This window comes from Brachionichthys hirsutus, chromosome 10, assembly GCF_040956055.1.
Source record: "Brachionichthys hirsutus isolate HB-005 chromosome 10, CSIRO-AGI_Bhir_v1, whole genome shotgun sequence".
Classification (NCBI taxonomy): Eukaryota; Metazoa; Chordata; class Actinopteri; order Lophiiformes; family Brachionichthyidae; genus Brachionichthys; species Brachionichthys hirsutus.
The window spans coordinates 6606600-6626406 of record NC_090906.1 but is presented as its reverse complement, the minus strand read 5'-3'; the positions used below and the strand labels follow the sequence as shown (position 1 = coordinate 6626406).

The 19807-nt window shown below is 43.2% G+C and overlaps 3 protein-coding genes across 3 annotated transcripts; all 3 read right to left on the bottom strand.

The window, feature by feature from the left end:
- Nucleotides 1-469: 469 nt before the first annotated feature.
- On the bottom strand, nucleotides 470-6153 carry LOC137900438 (sphingomyelin phosphodiesterase-like). Its single transcript, XM_068744520.1, has 8 exons — nucleotides 5932-6153; nucleotides 4559-4879; nucleotides 3669-3949; nucleotides 3299-3472; nucleotides 2933-3104; nucleotides 2411-2487; nucleotides 1606-1751; nucleotides 470-1518 (listed from the first exon to the last, which is right to left on the bottom strand). Exons 1-8 carry the CDS (start codon nucleotides 6151-6153, stop codon nucleotides 1100-1102), a joined length of 1812 nt encoding a protein of 603 aa, XP_068600621.1. The 3' UTR covers nucleotides 470-1099.
- Nucleotides 6154-7180: 1027 nt separating this feature from the next.
- On the bottom strand, nucleotides 7181-12288 carry LOC137900205 (integrin-linked protein kinase-like). Its single transcript, XM_068744269.1, has 12 exons — nucleotides 12200-12288; nucleotides 10069-10234; nucleotides 9862-9957; nucleotides 9647-9743; nucleotides 9444-9527; nucleotides 9269-9354; nucleotides 9074-9183; nucleotides 8558-8685; nucleotides 8350-8471; nucleotides 8124-8223; nucleotides 7792-7922; nucleotides 7181-7661 (listed from the first exon to the last, which is right to left on the bottom strand). Exons 1-12 carry the CDS (start codon nucleotides 12286-12288, stop codon nucleotides 7512-7514), a joined length of 1359 nt encoding a protein of 452 aa, XP_068600370.1. The 3' UTR covers nucleotides 7181-7511.
- A 1697-nt stretch (nucleotides 12289-13985) lies between these two features.
- Nucleotides 13986-15512, bottom strand: LOC137900772 (mitochondrial import inner membrane translocase subunit Tim10 B-like). The gene is made up of 3 exons (XM_068744907.1): nucleotides 15402-15512; nucleotides 15222-15317; nucleotides 13986-14970 (listed from the first exon to the last, which is right to left on the bottom strand). The coding sequence occupies exons 1-3, from the start codon at nucleotides 15426-15428 to the stop codon at nucleotides 14599-14601; spliced, it is 495 nt and encodes a 164-aa protein (XP_068601008.1). The 5' UTR covers nucleotides 15429-15512; the 3' UTR covers nucleotides 13986-14598.
- Between the last annotated feature and the right edge of the window lie 4295 nt (nucleotides 15513-19807).

Below are 19807 nucleotides of genomic sequence, written 5' to 3'. Positions count from 1 at the left end.
TGGCATGATGGGAAAAAGAGTCCAGAAGATGGCTTGTAGTACATTCCGGAGCAGCAAGCTAGAGCAGGTTTGGCCCCTCTGATCCGGAAGCCCTGTTTACTGTCTCACAAGATCGAATAGTCTATTGGAGGCGAGGGTCTGCAATCTCTGATTGTCGTTTTCTAGTTCATTGTGTGTTGGTGGAGGTTTGTGCTCACCGAGTTTAACACTGTTATGTCTAGCTACTAGTTTCGTGCACCGATCGGTGAAGTGAAGCGGCAGTAGAAGCAGAGCCTTTAAACGCACTGAGCTGTATAAACACTGCCTGCTACCTTCCTTTGAGAAAGAGATCACTTTGGCCAGACCAGGCTAATCGACTACTTACTGTATATTCCAATGTGAAAAGGAAATGCTTACATTTCATCAATATTTGTCGCAATATGCATAATGTCCTTGTTACAGCAAGTTCAAGGAGACACGGGAATAAAATTGACGCATTCAGTTTATTTAACTTATTGCTTATGGCGCATATAGCATCATTTGTCATGCTAATGTTACACCATAAGTTGCAAAGACAACGATCTGAAAACCTTCCAATGCTTGCTGCACTTTGGTTTCTATCAAATTTGTTCGCTATCTAACCTGATGGTTAATGAGCAATTGCAATAACAAAAAAATAAAGTGCAGAAAAAATTAAAAATCCCAATGGGGAAACACTGCAGTTCATTCCAGACAGACGGATATCTGCTGATCTCTGAGGCAGGCGGTGCTGTGCATAAAGGCAGAAGTTGAGTTAAGGTACGGAGAACCTGAGAAGCCATGGCTGAGGTCCGTCAAGCCCCCGGATTCATCCAGCTAAACGCCGATCTAAATCATGTCTCAACCTCTTGCTCACATTGCACAAAGGGATGAGGAAAAAGGAGAGATGGTGCGCATAATTTCAAACTGTCTGATAAACTAGCAGAAAAACAGCAGCTGACAAACTTGAGGAATGTTGCAAAGTAGAAATCTATCTGCGACGTGATAGTGTAGCGACCGAGTGCAATGATCAAATCCTCGGCGAACAGGAAGCTTTGGCTTCGTTTCGTATTTGTTCTTATTGCTGTCGCTGTCACTCAGTTCAGCAAAGGGTTTTTCTAGCAGCACGGGCCAAACTTCCTCCAAGTCCCTCGAGGCTGCCACAGTTTTCCAGCTCGTCGTAACGTCCGCTACGCAGCAGGCAGAGCATCGTGGTTTTGCACACGTCCTTGCAGGGCTCTGACACATGTCCTTTATGCCTGAAAAACCAGAACTTCCCGAAGACCCGGTCATCACTGACAAAGCTCTGCATCAGCTTGTTGTAGTCGGAAGGGGACAGGTTGGCCATACCGTAAGCCTCGGTGGCACGGTACAATAGTGTCCATTTGGGGTTCTTGTCTGGGGTGCCAGGCGCCCCTGGACTGTGGTTCGCCTCTGTGAGGTTCAGGATGTAGGTTTCGTGGTCGAGTACCTGTCGAGAGCTCCCTTTGTAATCCCCATCCACGTAGTAGACACGGTAACCTGGAAAGAGAAGAAATAAATAGCACTGTTAGCTGCGCGTGTGTGTGTGTGTCGCTTCTAAAACGTCAGGAGATGTCGGGATCTGACCTGGGTTAAGATTAATGAAAGTCGTGACACTGGGAGCGATGAATGCCACTCCCAGCGGGCGGGTCATTGTCTCCTCGTCGTAAAACATTTCAAATTCATCGAAATGCGTGTGACCGAAAAACTGCCCGGTGATTGTACGCTCATATCTGTAAAAAAATAAAAATAAAAGGGTGATTAACAAAAGGCAGAAAGCAAACTGTTAAAGCTCTCTTCCAAGTAGCCAGCGACTAACCATAGCAGGATGCTGTGAAAAAAAAAACATACATTTCATAAACTGCCTAGTTCACGTTTGCATTAAATTGATAAGCCCACATTCACGTTATGAGACATTCCTCGATACACTAATTCGCCTCAAGTATTTGGTCAGCTATCCAACTTATTGAATCCAAGTGTTCCGATCAGTTTCATGGCCACAGGTGTATAAAATCAAGCCCCTGGGCATGCACGACTACTTCTACAAACATCTGTTTAAGATACTCATTTAAGATACTGACTGAAATAAAAATTATTACTACTACTACTACTACTGTGAAAGAATCGGTCATTGTCAGGAGCTCGACGAATCGCAGCACGGATCCCAGTGACAGGATCCCAGTGACAGGATCCAAGTGACAGGATGCCAGCTGTGCTAGAAGTCCAGCCGTGAAGTTTCCTCACTACTACATATTCCACAATCAACTGTTAGTAGGAAAGCCAAGTGGCATTAATAAGCAACAATGCAACTGAGCCACAGTGGTAGGTTCACGTAAAATCCCAGGCAGGTGACAAGCGTCTGCCTCGGGGTTTAAAGGGCCGGCGCCGCTACCTGTTAACAATGTGATAGTAGTTCCAGCTCCAGCTGCCAAGACACAGGCCAGGTGGGATATGACCAATGATATGCACCTACAGGAAGAAGGAAATGACATCATGTTGTGGAAGAACATAAACACTGACTCAAAAAACAACCGTTTTGTGACAAGAAGCAGCGACTACAGACAATCAAGCTCTCCTTCCAGAGAAGAATCATAATGATTGAATGTGCCAATCTAGAATGAACCAAATATGAGAGAGACTGGTATATAGTTGATTATTATGTCTCAAAAAAGCAGATTTTGAGTTCAATTCAATTACAATAAAATAAAAACATACCTGCTACTCGGTTCAATTAATGGTACCTACAAATGCACTAAAGTGGAGTTAAGATATTAAGCTAGTGGTAACAGTCTCCGTAACCATTTTGACCAGCAAAGGTTTTGTCTCTCCTCACGTGATCTCCATGTGTTTGCTAATCAGCGTTAGAATACCAAGCCAAATAGAGATTTCTGCTTTCCATTTTTCCGATGTTCACCTTCTCTCCCTTGTCCTCGCTGGCCTGCAGAACGAGGACGAGCCACTGCAGCTGGTTAGCAGGATCGGTCGAGTTCACCATCAGCCAGAAGTTTTCTCGAGCGCAATAGTTCATATTGAGCGAGACCACCCTGAGTCCAGGCTGGATCTCCATTGTGTAAAAACCTCCATATCTGAAATTTCAAGCAAGAGAATACTCAGGAAACCTCAGGCTTATATCAAAAGGTCCACATCTGTGCACCTTATTCTGAGAGCTGTGACCACTTGTTAACCACAAATGAACCTGTGAAGACAAACACGGGATGCAAGACACAGCTCTCACGTTAGAACTCCATCTAACCATAACAGAAACATGAACATCAACCACCTCAAAGTCTTCAGCGCCTGCTCTGGCAACCAGGGAGCCCATTCCTCCGCCATCGTGCGATAGAGCCAGGTGAGAGATTTCCTGCCTTGGACGAATGGCGGTGGGAAGCTGTTGACTGGAGTACTCTCATGGTTTCCTATAGCAGGGTAAACTGTCACATTGAATCCCAGGTGTCTGATCGGATGAGAAGGGGGGGGGGGGGGGGGAGGGAGAGTCCATTGCTGCAGTGCAACATGTGATGAAGCAGAAGTAAAAACATGCAGTCTTATCAACGCTTTGATTTTAAATAAGAGCAGCTTTTAAAGTTATTCCATTAAAAACTACTGCATCAGTCAAGCATTGGAGAAGCTGCAAGTTGGGAGAACATTACTTGCGAATGAGTCTGGAGATGACTTTGAGCTCCGACAGCTGTTGTGTCCTGGTCTGAGACCAAACATTGTGCGCTGGTATGTCTCCGGTCCAGTAGACCCAGTCCCAGCGTCCGGCAATGGCCGCGTTTTCCAAGAGGTTCTCCAATGTCCACAGAGGCAAGTCACACTTGCTGTAGGTTCCCCAGTAGCCAGCCTCCCTCCGCCTCCAGCTGGGGGAGCCTGAGTCTTCGCGGCAACACAGAGGGGCCTGGCAGTCTGCGGCGCTGCCAACTTTATACTCCTGTAGGTGGAGATGGCATTTTGTTGTTTTTTTTAAAGCGGTCAGGTGACCAATATATCAAACTGTTCATTCATTCCAAATGTCAGATAAACCACTATCTTTAACCTTGTGTATTCGCAGCACCAGTTGGGACGAAACTGCTTCACATATTCACCAAGTACAAAATAGTTAGGATTCCCCTACAGGGGCTAAAAAGGTATGATTATCATGAAGATATAAATATTTATAATTCAAAAAAATGTGTCCAGAATTCATCATCCGAGACAAATCCAATCCAATGAAAGAGCTAGACAACTTGTCACCATGGAAACAATAATAATAGCAATGACAATTACATTTTGATTAATGGTAACGATAATAATGTGGCAGAAAAAAAAGATGTAAGATTCGCAAAAGCCCCCTTTTCAGTACAACGTTGTTGTGTGTAGAAGGTTTTTATTGAAAACTGTAATATGGCCTTTCTTCCGTAATTTTAAATGACGGAAGAAAGGACAAGTGGAAAACGCCTAAACTAAAATTTACCGTCCTCACCTCAGGATGCGAGAAAAAAAAAAAAAGCTAGAAAAGAGTAAATAGTTTTGGGCAAATCTGCCCGTGGGCCACACTCACCTGGTCCCAGTGGACGTCAGTCAGAAACAGGACCCGGCTCTGTGGAGAACCGGGTTTGGGAGGAGAGACGGGTTTGACGGGTGGCTTCGGGACCTTAGGCAAGGTGACGTTCCAGGGAGCATAGATGTCATATTTGCCGCAGGAAGGGCCCACCAACACGCCGCACGCTTCAGTGGGCCGCAGAAAGGACTCCTGCAGAGCCTGGATGACGTCGTCCCTGAACAGCTCGGTTATCTCTCGACACACCCGCTCGTCGGCCAGGTGGAGAAGGACGCAGGCTTTACCTACTGCGTGTGCAACTCGCTCCTCGTTTACATCAGCCTAAGACAGGCGACGACGACAGAGCAGGATTAGAGATGGGAGAATTCAACATATTGACATGTTCACTGTTCTCAAAGCCTAAATCCGATTTAAAAAGTTCTGATTTACTAGAAAGAAACCCATGATTAGATAAGCACTTTGCACTTTTGAACTCAACAAGAAAGAAAAAATAAGCTGACTTTCTGTTTCTGAAGTCAGCAGGTGAAATAATTGGATGAAAGGAGAACTTGAGGTCATTATTGATTACATTATTGTCACAAGCATGTTTTTGTGCTACATCAGCAGAAAACAAAAGACTGTGCAAGCGATTAGATTTACAAAGAGCAGAACTTGGGCCGTGTCCACCGCTGCATTTGTTTTCAGACGAGAGTAACCCTTGATTAAACTTCTGTAAAAACGAGTTCGCTTCAGCCTTGAGATATTGTTAGCATTTTGAGCGACTGGAGGCGAACCAACTCCCACAACCTAAATGATGTCAGAAATCTGTTGTCAAATGAAAAGAGAGCAAACAGTGATTCTTCTTCATAATAGCCCTAATATTTCATTGTTTTCATGATCATTTAGGCACCGGAATTAATCTTCATCGAAACTCCAATCTCCAATCTTCCGGGAGATTCAGGTTTTTGTCAAAGTTGTTAACTGGAAGTTTGAATTAAATTCAGTTTTAAGAATGTAGTTTGTGGCATGGTTGCTAAAATCTATCTATCTATCTATCTATCTATATACTGTACACACACTTACTGAACAAGCAAGAAGTGACTTCACTTATTAGTGTTTCATGCTTATTTCCTGCATTCTATTCATTCTCAGGTTCTGCTTAGGACAAGTAAACAGATTCAGACTTCCTGGATTGAACCGTGAACTACTTGGGCTGAGTAAACAAACAACAACAGCTGTTACATCTTTCCTCAATCTCTGAAAAAAATAAAACAATAATAATTGAGTTTACCATGTTAATCTGCAGAAGTGTGCATTTACATATGATAAAAGACATCTTTTAGTCCTATTCGTTGCATATATGCATGAAAGAAAGAAACACGTTGTAACATTACCAGAACCACAATGTCAAGGACGGTAAAGAGCGCTTTGCACAAGTGGCATGAGGCATTGCTCCAGTTGAATCCGATCCCCGGTCGGTTAACAAGGTGCCGAATGAACACCGGCTCGGACCGCTCGGACGTCGGTGCCGCACGACACGGTCCGAAATGCTGCACCGTTAATACCAGCGCGCAGGTTAGCAGCCCGACGGAGGGCACCGGAGCGGGGAGCCTCATTGTCCGTGTAGCAGGAGTCCTCCGAGGGGGGAGATCGATGGCAGTTCCTGTGTGCAAAGCATCGAGAAAGTGACACTCAGCATCCCCGCAGTTAGCACTTCCGCTACAGGGTAAATAAATAACACGCACCCGGCGACGTCACGTGAGAGGGGAACACAACCAAAGGCTAACGCTAGCTAGCTCTAGCAACGCTACATTATAAAAACAAACAAGCTAACCAAAAGTATCGCTGAGGAGCGGTGAACACAGGCGGGTCAGGGGGCGACACAGTCGGGCGGAGGAGTGGGAACATGCAGGCAGAACACACCGGCTTCCGAGTCCCCGCCCAGCTGAACAGCGCCGGTGGCGACGCGAGCCTACCCCGTCGGCCCCGTGATCGACACACACTCACCTGATTCGTCACGTGACAGTTTTTCCCCTTTACTACCTGCCGGATCTTCCAAACCGACCCGAGCTAGCGATGAGAGTTGAATGGAAGCTGTTAATCCGTAGTTTAAAAGTCCTTTTTAAAAATTTTATTCCAAAATAGTAGGTCCAGGATTTAGGAATTAAAGGTAGCTCTAATGCCATCATCGTGACATCACCATAGCGAACATGTGAGCTGGGATGATAGAAATATAACCTCCAGTAAATGTTGGAGAGGTCAGGAAAATTATTTTGTGACCGTATGGATTTGAATGACGACTACTACAACTGCTACTACTACTACTGTACTTTCAGTTTGTCCCTTCATGGGTCGCCACAGCAAATCAACTTTCTCCATTTCACCCTGTCCTTTGCATCGTCCTCCCCAACACCAGACACTCTCATGTCCTCCCTCACTGGAGCTCTAGTCTAATCCCCATTTTTTGGCCTTCATTAATTGTTGAGCTAATGTGTTCACTTAAAAAACGTCACTCCTTGGAGAAAGCCTAAATATTTGATTGTAAATGTATTGCACTTTCTGGCAGATTAAACTAAGAACTTATTACAACAGAGGCATTGTGTTGCTGCATAACATATTTCCACAAGGATTTCTCATAAATATAAAAAGTAAACTTTAATGCATTTTTATTTACTAATGCACATTTCTTTGGATCTTTTTCGGTGTGATTCATGAATGAACGATATCCACAATGTTTCAGTGAACATATTGCAACCATAGTGAGCAACATATGCTAAAGGACATTTATACAGCACAACAAATTTAAATAGCAACAGAGAAGCAAAATAATTATTTTCAAATTGACTTGTGATATCTGAAGTGTTTCTTGATAATATTTACAGTGGCTTAGCAGATACAAGATTGATGTGAAAATAAGAAGTGGTTGTTTAAAAAAAGAAAAGAAACAGAAAAAGAGTGATTGTTTGCAAGGCATTCACTTGTCTTGCATCTTCTCCAGGATGGGGACGATCATGTCAAACTTGGGTCTCTTTGCTGGATCTTCATTCATGCAAAGCCTCATTAGCTTGCAGATATGCGGCGAAATGCCCGGTGGAATGGTAGGCCTGAGACCTTCGAGAGCCACCTAAACAACAAAGTCAAAAATGACATACAGAGTCGCTGTAAACATCCGATAGAAACCTGCACAGCCTTCCAGACGCTTTGGCATTTTCCTGTTTGGGTGTTGATGTGATAAGTTTGTGGCGGCCACTTACCTTCATGCCAATCTCCATGTGTGAGAGGTCAGCAAAGGGAACTTCTCTGGTTACCAGCTCCCACAGCAATGCCGCGAAGCTCCACATGTCAGCAGACCTTCTGTTAATGTCTTCAGGTCTCTTCTGCAGGGCTGGAAACAAGATGTATGATGGCAAACCATGACTAGATTACTCATAGGTTTGCTATCTGGGCAACGCACCACATGAACAGCTTGAGTGCAACGGTTTAAATTATACAGACCAGCTTGTTTTTCACTGAATGACTCATAAAGTCTTTACGGGAGGGGTAAGTAGGCAGACAACAAAGTCAAAAACAAAAAAGGACCAGATACCTTCAGGGGCCATCCATGCTGGAGAGTACATGCGACCAGGACACTGGAAGGAGATTTTGGCATCCGCCATGCTTATTCTGGCTGTCATGTCCTCGTCAATCTGCAAATGAATGGCATTATGAACCACCTGGCGAGTTCATTTCTGTGTCAGTGTGATGGTTGCAAAAGAGTTTACAGTTCTGGTTGGGCACACACCGGCAGTCAAAGCAGCAGAGCGTCGTCTTACCATGACATGCTTACTGTTGAGATAGAGCCGTGACACCATTGGTTCTAAGGTGTGGAGGAAGGCCATGCCGCTGGCGATGTCCAAGGCAAACTTCACCGCTTGGCTTTGGTCGACCACCAGAGCTGAGGAAGAGGAGAAACACAAAGACTGTTATACCAGGGTACTGTGGTCTGGTCTTTTTTTTTTATTTCACATGCAAACTACTCACTGGTGCCCTGGTGGAGTATGTTGAAGAGGGATCCGTACGGCATGTAATGGGTGATAATGATGGGGTGAGGCGATGGGGGTGCCTGGCAGGCCCCGAGAACGGGCAGAATGTTTGGGTGAGAAAAGATTCTACGGAAACATGACAGAAAGAGAGGGGAGTGCAAAACGTCCTCTTGTTTTAGTCCGATTACAGATTTGCTCCGAGTTTTTTCTGCCACTGTCGGCAATTGGTGGTAATAATGAAACATAGGTAACAGAGTAATACGCATTCTGTTTTGTTACGTTTCATTTATACTGTTCATCGGTGCATTTTATTATGTGCTTTTATTTTGAATAATTACTCTACTGAGGCTAGTCCTGAGTTTTGCACATCCACCTGACAGCCCTGATTATGACTCAGGGGCCCTTGCAGGGTCCCTGCTGTTCCTGTCTGGTTCATTTGGCCTCTCGTCTTGTGGATTGCAGGTTTTGCTCAGCTGTAATGAGGTTTGTGAACTGCCAAGGGGGGGAGAATTACCTGAGTTTTGGATGTTCCTCATTGAAGTCTCTGCTTTTCCTGGTAGTCCAGTCTCTCACCTGCAGCACCTTCACTATGATCTCATCCCCTTGCCACCGGCCCTGCCACAACTGCAACCAGAGCGTGCAAGCAAATAAACATCTGGAGAGATAAAATATAATGAAGAGATTGGCAGAGCGATAAAGCGCAGCTGACCTCTCCAGACTGGTTCTCATTGATCTTAGCCACAAGCGATAGCTGCTTATAATCAATACCAGCCTGTTTGTTGAGGGTACCATTACCTGAAAGAGACCAAACATGAATTACAACATAAATATTTTTTGATTTGATGTGATGATTTTATTCCTTGAAACAAATGAGCGTTGCTCACGAGGTCGAGTTCGCATGGTGCCCTTCCAGAAAGTTTCCTTATAGGGGACTTTGGTCATACTCTGGCCCATTTTCTCTGCCTTTTCTGAAAACAAACATAAAAAAAGAGCACTTAATACAAAAAAAGAAAAATACCAAAGGCTTCTATTAATTTGCCACCATAATATTTCCTTTTAACAAGGTTGCTTGCAAATAACTTCTAACCTTGAAGCAACTGTCTTAGATGAGGTTTGGCCTTATCCAGGGGGGTCTGTCCATACCTGTTACATGTACACACCTGGGCCCCACTAGCCACCAAATCCTACACACAAAAGACAATTTAACTGCTATATACAAATTACATTTTAGACCCAGGTCGGCCGTTCCTCCCCAGGAGAGGGTCCGTTTCAGTCGACAGGGCGAGCGTCGTCGTTCTGTACCTCTGCCACTTGGTCTTGGCCCCAGAAGCAGGCGTAGTGCAGTGGCGTGTTTCCATGCTCGTTGACAGTATTGGCGTCGGCTTTGCACATAATCAGCTGATGTTCACATGAGGAAATAGTACGGCAAAATGCAAGTGTTTAGCGTAAAAAACAATGCGTTTATGCACCGGGTCCGGATGAAACCATTTCGCGTCTGAGAGTTTGCACCTTAGCCACGATGTCTCTGTGTCCATGACTGGAGGCGAGATGCAATGGGGTGTCATCCCCACGGTTCATCACGTTAATACGCGCACCCCTCATGATGAGCATGTCGACCACGCCGCTCCTCCCTTCTCTGCATGCCCAGTGGAGGGGGCTGAAGCCATGGTCGTCACTGAAACAACAATCAGTGACCACAATTATAATCTTATCAATTTCACACGTTCAAAATACATCTTTTATTTTCTTGCTTATGGAAAACCACAAAAAAGTTTATTGTTTTATAGGAGACTTTTAATGACAACACTATGAATACATCTTATGCTGATATTATAAGATGATGATATAAGATGACAACTTCTTCCTCTTCAGCAGCTGTAGGAGGGCACTGATGCTCTCTTCGACTCTGAACCGGCTGAAAAAAAAAACCCTGTCTGTGCCTTTTTATCATGAACACACAGCACCACACGTCCTCACATCAGCTACCCACCTTGTCTTTATTTAGACTTAAGCTCATGCTTCCTCGCTGCAGCCCATGTGAAAGTCGGCCGAGTGATAAATATGCACGCGCGAGCCGGAATGCCCGCTAACACACATCAAGACACACATATAGTGTACGTATCAGTGGTCTAGAAGGATCCAACCTCTCACCTACAGTACGCGCGACTGGTTTCTTCACCTCCTGTGATTCCCTTTACATCAAGTGACCCCAAAATGGCTTTCTGGGTCACAAACTCCTCCTTGTAGCTAAGCAATAAACATCAGGAGGCCTTGTGTGACCTGCAGGGAATGGCGGCACCACTAGCTCACGTTGATGTGAGATGAAAGTCGATTACATTCCGTGAGTTTTGATCTACTGCTGTGGTCAAGACAGTTCACAGCCGGACCAACCCAGCGTGCTATAAAAAGTAACGCGCAGTAAAAAATGACAGGAATGAAAGAGCGGAAAATGCAGAGTGGAATCCTCAGCTCCAGAGTCTCTCTATTTTCCTTGTCTTCCTGTGTCGCTCACTCAATACACAAGCAGCTACCATGTGTGTGTGTGTGTGTGTGTTGATGATAATCTCAGTGGAATCTCCGACTCTTGAAGTTTGAACCAGTAAGCTGAAGGGGAAAGCATTTACGTTTTCCCCTAAGCAACATATTTTCCCACCAACACATAATAAATTATAGGAAAAAGGAAAAAAAAAGACTCATCGAGTCTAGTGTCAGAGCAGAGGCCTCCACCGTAACGAGGGGTCGAGATGTTTACGTGGGGGCAGCAGCGAACTGCCCGAGAGGGGCCTGTCCCTGTATGGAGCTGAACAGAGGAAATGGCCTTCGCTGCTTTGTGGTTGGCTGGAAGCTCTGCAGCACCTCCGAGTCAACGTCAACATGCTGCACATATATGGCCTGTCCCAAGAATGAGATAATCACAGTCTTTAGCCGTGAGCTCTTCAAGCTCATTTCCAGAGAGGAAATTACGTAAGCAGCCCGACTTAAATAATGAATAGGGCTGCAGCTCCTTGAAACAAATCAACACCTTTATTTGGCTGACTAACAATCGTTTATAACACACAACATGTCTCAGAACATTCCGAGTGAACAGGATGACACCATCATTGTATGAAACTCGATTAAAATCTGATTATAAATGTTTTGATTCCTTACATCAGTCAAAAGCGAGGCTGTGCTTTTTTTTTGTCCAATGAGATTTTAGTATAGATATTCAACTACATTCTGAGTCATCTGTGGTCACACAGAACCTCCCCAAAGCATCCACTGCTTTTATAGACGCAGTTCTAGACGGATGACATCACAAAGAAAGGCTAGACTGAAACGGGAAGAAACGGACTGAAATTACCGAAGCTGGGAGACGCTCGGCAGCCGGCGGCGTTGCTCAATATGGAAACTATTTGACCACCTCTTAAGTGCCAAGGATCACTTTGTACGCACAAGCACAGACGCAGCCGGATCCCTTCACCCACCATACCAAATGTGGTCAATTATAAACCCGACGCTCAACGTTAGACGACCACTCTTTACACTTTAAAGCTCGATTCCCATCCCAGAACTAGATAAAAAGAAATAACAATAAGAGGATGAAACTGAAAGTTTTTACGCATTGGAGTGAAATCTGTGCAGATAAATATCCACGCACCCTAAATTGAGGTCATTCTCTGTGTTGTCCAGCCACAGACGAACAGCCACAGAGTTTCCTTCTCGACACTGTGTGAAGATGTCATCCATGGTTACGCTGCAGGTTGCCTCTTCTTACTCTTTGTTCTCCCTGTAAGGTTTGATATCAGGGACATGTAGCCTGTACAAAGAAACAAAGAGTCCTTATTAATGAGGAAAACGTTTTCCCTCCACAACCAAATATTTTGAACAAGGTTAGTGTATTATTTTCCAAAACGGTACATCTTCAGTCAACAGACTTGTCTTCTGAGCACCATCTCGGTTTTAATACTAGAACAGGACACTAAACAAAAAAAAAGATATCAAGTACAGTGCATTCCCACGTTTCCCCCCATGGCTTCATCTAAACCAGTGAGATCCGCTGGCCTACCGGACGACTTTGAAATCTATTGTTAAATACGTCACACTTAAAGTGGGAGATCCACAGTCAACACGTCCCGATCACATTAAAAACAAGCATCCCTAAAAAAAAAAAAGAAGCTGTCTCAAACATCTTACCAGCTGCGATTCAGTCGGTTCCTTGCCGGTTCCTTTTCTCCTCCAGATCCAGAAAGTTTGTCGTCTCCTTAGAATTTGAAGCAGGGAATAGTCGTGATCAATCCACGCCCCGCTCCTGAGGGCTGATGTGGGGGGGCTACTGGTGAGAAAGTTACAGCAGCGCGAAGACTGGCCAGGCCGCCCGCGGGACACGCAACAGTGACCCCTGCTGGATGAAACGCAATGATGCTGCACCATGCGGCCGAGCAGATACTCTCAGGTGAGGTTTTTGGTCCACTATTACCTGACAACTACAGTTAGTAAATACTTTAACGTTTATATAGTTTTTCAGATGCAAAGCTGAAAACACTGCTGTTGTTTTTCTGGGCTCATAATAAAAGATAAAAAAATATATATATAATTTTTTTTTGCAGAATTGTGCCTTTGGTAGGACAGCAACGCTGTAAATATATGATGCTATGAGGGATTGCAATTTAATAAATATCCCGGAATATATAAAGTAGCAGCAGTTATTAATCAACCCAAAACACTGTATACGTGAATCAAAGATAGAAAAATACAAAAGCAAAACGATGATAGGTGCCAATAACATTATTTTTTGGTACAAGTATTTTGCACTTTCATACCTTTTCATAATTGCCGGATTCAATTCAGTGGAATATATTCATGAACTAGTTGTGTGCCAAGTAAAGAATATTTGTTCCACCACGGCTTCTGTTTATTTGGACTGAGACGGGACTCTGTGGAGACAGTACTGGAGAGGAGGACCATGACAAAGTTTGAAGCCATCTGAGATAACGCTGCAGTCACTGAGATCATCAACAGAGAGACTCAGGACGTCTTTCATTCCTCGTGTCATCAGGGGGGTACACAACACCTCGCTCGGGAGGGGCTAGTGCTGTAGCCAGTTACTAGATGAGAGGATGTGTATTGTATCATATGCTGTTGGAGGAGAAGTGTGCTGGGGCCCATTTTCAAGAAGAAGGGAGACATACAGAGTTGTGGAAACTATAGGGGTTCCTGTATGGATACAAAACAAATCTGTATTTTTCCATTTACTTGTAATTCAGGCTCTTTAAATAAAAAAAAAACATATTTTGTTCAGAGCAATGGGTCTTATAGAATTTCCTCAAATACCTACCTGATCATTTGTTGCATCATTGCACCCCATGGGCAAAGCACACACTCATGACATCATGCCAACATGCTACAAGTCATAGCAACACATTGTTTGACCCCAATCACTTGGAATTGTGTATTTATTATCAATTTATCAGTCACAATATTTCCTAGATAAAGCAGACACGAATCAATTATTCAACCAAATAAAACTTGATAACGAGCAAATACATGAAATCCACTTGACTGAATCAGCAGCACCAAGTCGCTACCCCTCGCTATTACTGGACTGCCTGTGAGCCAATAGCCCCCTCCAAACATCTAATTCACCAGTCTGCAGACAACGGAGGCCCGAGAGATGACTGGAAATGTATTTTTTTCATAACTGCTATCAGACACTTTTAATCTCTCATCATAATAACATCAATTTTGTAAAACTAATATGAAAATGCTTACATTTGAGAACTGTAGTTAGAAACATGTGCGATGAGAAGAAGCCAAAAACACATTCCATCGCTCTGGCTCTGCTACCGAGTCACCCATCAGATGAGGGATGCTTGGCTTTGGCTCAAGTTCTGGAGCTTTCTCTCGGGCTGAGAGGCTCTCTGTGGGCATTGTGGGCATTACCGTGGACACGGGCACGTCTTCAGATATGGATGCTGCTTTAGATGGCAGAAGCTCCGGAGCCGAGTGCTCCAATTCAACTTGGGCACCGGCTATCAGTGACTGAGTAGAGCCTGCTCCCTAAGATGATCCACTGCCAGCGTCATTGAGCATTGAGGTAGCTGCTAGTTTGACTTCTGAAGTTGTTGTGGAGTTGGACACATGATGGTTAAGACCAAGTGGAGTATCTGACCCTGCTGGTGTTGAGAGTGAGCCAAGGGCCTCTGGTCTCGCATCATCCGCCGCGGGAGTTAACCCTACTGCACCTTCGGCGGAAGGCGACGCAGCGTCTGCAGCGATGGCAGGCGCCGCTGCCGTCGCACTTTGTGATGCCTTGCTCTCCATCTCCTCCATCCGGCGCTGCACCATCTTTGGCATTAGCTGAACATAGGTGCCCATCAGGCGGTGATTAGAGCGGATCAGCTTCCCCGCACAGTTGTCCACACAGCGCTCCTGAAAAGACAACATTGCCAATGATGAGTGGATATATATATATATAATAATAATTTCCTCTAACGTTGTTTGCACAGCAATAATAGTTCCAGAAAAATAGATGAGCAACAAAGTGTGGGGGAAAAAAACCCCAATTAACATTTATTTGTACAAGAGTATGCAGATGTTCTTACACAACTTATATATCATAACTATAAATATATATTTTGCAATTCATTGGTAACCCGGTATTCACGCTGAAGGATTCCCACCTCGTCCATGGTAAGGTTTCTGTGGTTGAAGTTGCTGGAGCATCGCTGGAAGCAAATGTCTGTCATGCGGTTGTAAACGAGAAGGAAATCCCGCAGCTGCAAGAGGAACAATCAATCAAACTCAACGCCATATTGTTAATTAGCAAGTCAATATATGATATGGATATTAATGCGACTTACATTTCTCAGTTGTTGGTCAGGATCCATTGTGATTTCGCCTTGTATTTTCCTACAGCTTAGCTCAAAATGCTACCATCAGGTACAGCAATTAAGTTATGGCTTCCCCGATTCTTAGATACGTGACGCACGTCGTGATGAATGGCAGCACGATACTGTAGCGTCGCTAATGGCAATACAAAACGAACAGAGTCAGTAAATAGAAAAGAAGCATGACTTTCGTACGCGGGCGGCCATGTTAATAACAAAGATCGCTTACTCACTCACAGGAACCTTCACTCATTCGCAAAAAAAAGAGTTCCATTTCCGGTTTGCGATACCGGACGTTTTAGCGTTCCGAATGTGTTAAGGAGATGTATTGGCTTCTTAGTGTCATAATTTGTTTATCATGAAATTTACTCAAGTTAATATATTTCATCGTTATTTTTTATATAATAAAGTACATAAACAGTAAACACACATACAGAGACATTTTAAAATGAGGCTTGAAAAAAGAGTCAGAGTAGCCGTTTTGCTGCAAGGAGAAGGAGAATCTCACATCATAAAGATATTAGATCGCAATATTAATAATGAAAAGGGAAGGGTTAGCGTCAGTGTGGGCCGAGGCCAAAATAATAAACAAAGTAATCTACTCGACCAGTCTGGGAGGAAGGAAAAATACATTTTCTAATGATCCTAACTAAAAAGCTAACAAAAACAGGTTCAAAAGAAATGGCATCCATACAGCTTCTACCATACGTACACCCAAAACCCACTACAACGTATGAAACACACAAAATAAAGAGCTCATAAAACAACAACACCAAAAACACAGTGGTGTAGTTGGTAGCATTGTTGGGGCCAGAGGCACTGGGTTCGAATCCCACTCTGGTAGTGGGGTAGCGGAGCCTGGGGCCTGACCTGGGCATAGTGGAGTGGTCTGGTCCATTCCACTCTGCCCAGGTCAGCCCCAGCATGCCCTGCTCTCCCCCTGCTCCACCTCACTCCTGAAGTGGGATTTGAAACCAGTGCCTGTTTTAAAGTCAACATTGCTACCAAGTACCAACCGTGTTGGTGAGGAAACCCACCAACTGTAGTAATAACAAGCTTCCAGGAAGCTGGATGTGTTGAACCAGGCTATTTGGAATTTCATTGTGAAGGACTGCCAAGCCCTCAGAGCTGTTGAGAATGAGGGGCTCAGGGAACTGCTTCAGGTCCTTGCCAACCACAAAATTTCAAATAGAGAATGTCTGGGGAAGTAGTTGATAAATCCCCTCCCTGCCTCAAGGACAACATAAGCATCCTCATTTTGCATCCTCATTTTGAGTTTCACTGGTTATGAAAAGTTCACATTCATTGACCGTGTATAAAGACATCAAATATATTGAAATTAATTAAGATATATGAAATAATACAATAAAAGAAAAGTCTGTTATTGGGTTGCTGGTTATGATTTTTAAGATCCAGCAGGTGGCGGTATTGTGCGACACGGTATCGATACAGTTTGGTGATGTGCCGACAGGCTTCACGAGGCCTCATCGACCCATCACGACTGAAAACTATTAAAACAGGAGAAAAACGGCTCAAAACAACTGGCAGCCACACCCCCACTTAGAGAGACCAGAAATCCCGCATCATGCTTCTTACCATACGCAATCAATGCAAACTCACAAAGCGAAAACTTACAATCAAGGCAAAAAGAATATCAATCACAATAGACAAAGGCAATTTCAATACGCACATATAGCTCCGCCGCTGCTGCTCCAACTCCCATTTCTCCGGTCCTCGACGCCTCTCCGTGCGCCGCGTCTCATTAATCAAAAGTTTCACGCAACATTGGAAAATAAAAACTGATTGCTTACACAGGCTTGTGTGCAGGTTTCATTTCTTTGAAGAGACCATTTTACAGCATTATGTAGTCAGTGTTATCTGGCACTGCAATGAACAAGCGTTCTATTTGCATAAACGCAACTGTCGGAACTTATTTATGTCCTGTGGCCTTCAAAGAGCTGCTGTCCATTTGAAATGAGATTTTCCTGCCCAGAAGCCCAACGACTTCCTCTGATGTAAGTTTTAGTGCTGATGTTGCAAAATCACCCCCAGGTTTAAACCAGTGCTAAATGTTGTCCACATGCAGTGTTGAGTTTCCAGAGTAGAGCTCAAACCACAAGGGCTAAAGGGTTAATAAACATAACAAAGCCACTGGATTCCATCTAACACAAAATAAATACGTATTATAGACATCTGTTTGAAGGATTTCCTGCTTGTGTTCTTATAGTATCTTCCTCTTCCAACACACACTGTCACAATAACAAAACCACAATGTACTGTAGAAGATGCAGTTATCAGCACACGTAGCTCTGACATCACACACACACACACACACACTTTATAGAATCTACTTTTGCACTGTTGATAAAACACATACACGTGAGCATGTTGTGTAACTACAAGTGTATCTATTTTAAGGACAAGAGCCATTTCAGAATCAAGCCCAGTAAATAAGTACAAAAAACCGAGAGGGAACATTGTCTTGACTTTTTATGTGGAGTTGTATTTTTTCTAGTCGTCAGTACTTGATATTTTTGCACACCTCTACATTACACAAGCTTATAAACAGTTGACATCTTCAAATAGCCATAATGTGGCCTATATTTGTCGTTGAATTTGCGTCTCACTGACGTCGCGTGTTTCCTGTTTGTAACTGAAGAACAGCCCGTTTCTAAAGGGGTGAGATAATAGAGTAACTCACCAAGTAAAAACATACTACAATATATCTCCCTTCACTGACTGAACACTGATACTTCATAGCCTGACAGGATTCTGTCAGACAGTCCGTTTTGTTGACATTGGATTATGGCAGGTAAGAACTCTCAGAACATTATTTAGAAACAACAATCAGTTTAGAATCACAACGTATGCACTGTGTTCCATACACAAATATGTATACCTTTTACATTTTAGATTAGTATTGACACATCATTTTGCTTTAATGTTACAGTAATATATTTATTATGTGCAGTAAACCTGATTGATGAAAACATTGTGATTACAGCAAGATCAATATATTTCACTGTGAAGTTTGTCAGTATTGTTGAAATTGGCAAACTATTTATTTCCATTTAAAGAAAACTCATTCTTAGGTGCCGTTACACATTATACTAATAATGACTTGATTCTAATCTAATTAAAATTATTATACAATTAGTATTATTTGTAAAATATTTAGAAGGGCCATAACTTTCATCAGTGTCTGCAAATTTATTTTTTGTCTTTATAGCCTCAAAAAAAAGGTCAGTGCTTTGACCTTAATGAGGAGGATGTAAATATTCTATAATATATATATATATATATATATATATATATATATATATAAATAAACTTTTGAGCTTGTTGTTGAAGCGTGTGGGAGAAACTTTCAGCATTAGTAATGGCAGATAAGAAGCCTAAAATTCGCCACACAGATGACCTGTAACTCTTGGGTTTGGGTGGACAGAAGAAGTTTGAACATTAATGATCATGCATTTGTCTTTTCTTTTAGTGTGCTTTGTTCATCTGGCAGGTTTGGGGTTGTTGTCTGTGTCTTTACTGCTCTCATTCTGTCTCAACGTCATCTTCTGCATCCGACAACGAGCCAGGCTGCTCAGAGGTATGGACACGTGGAATATCGGTTTATTTGTTTAAATGTGGCTACTCTTGATTCTAATTGGTCTTCAGTTTTTACAAGCGCCACAGGTTATTCTAGAATTTGATTAAAATACTGTATTATTTATTCACACAGACACGGATCATTCACCAGAGCCTCAATTTTATCGCAGAGAAAGGTATGATCATCATTTAGTCCCAAACATCTAATTTTGTAATAAGGACTAATAGTATATATATATATATATATATATTGCGTTACATTACTTTTCTTTCTTGTCATTCTTTTCCACAAATGAAATCTCATTGCAAAAATAAACCAGTGGGATTGCTTTCTTAAGATTTGTTGAAGCCTGTCACACAATCAAATTCATTATTTTCATAACCTCAGTCCTCATGAGCAGCAGGACAATCTTCAAGATCGTCATGAGCAACAGGAAAATCCAATCTATGACATTATCAGAACAGATGGGGGAGGTGAGCGCAGAACTGCATGCACTGCCACATTTTAAATAGAGTGATGAGAAAGTCATTTGGTTTCTGTGATGTCTCTATAGAATATTCTTTTATCTAATAATGTTTCCCATGTACATCTACTATAGTATCTTTTAAAGGTTGCCATGGGGCCATGTCAGGCATAATGACGGGATAATGGAAACAGCCACGTGTGTTTCAGGCATAAATATAATCATAATCTAAATTCATTCATTCATCTTCTTGAGGACGAGAGAGTCGCAATCGTCTCGTCTTCAGCCGCTTATCTGAAGTTATGAGAGTTGCTGGTG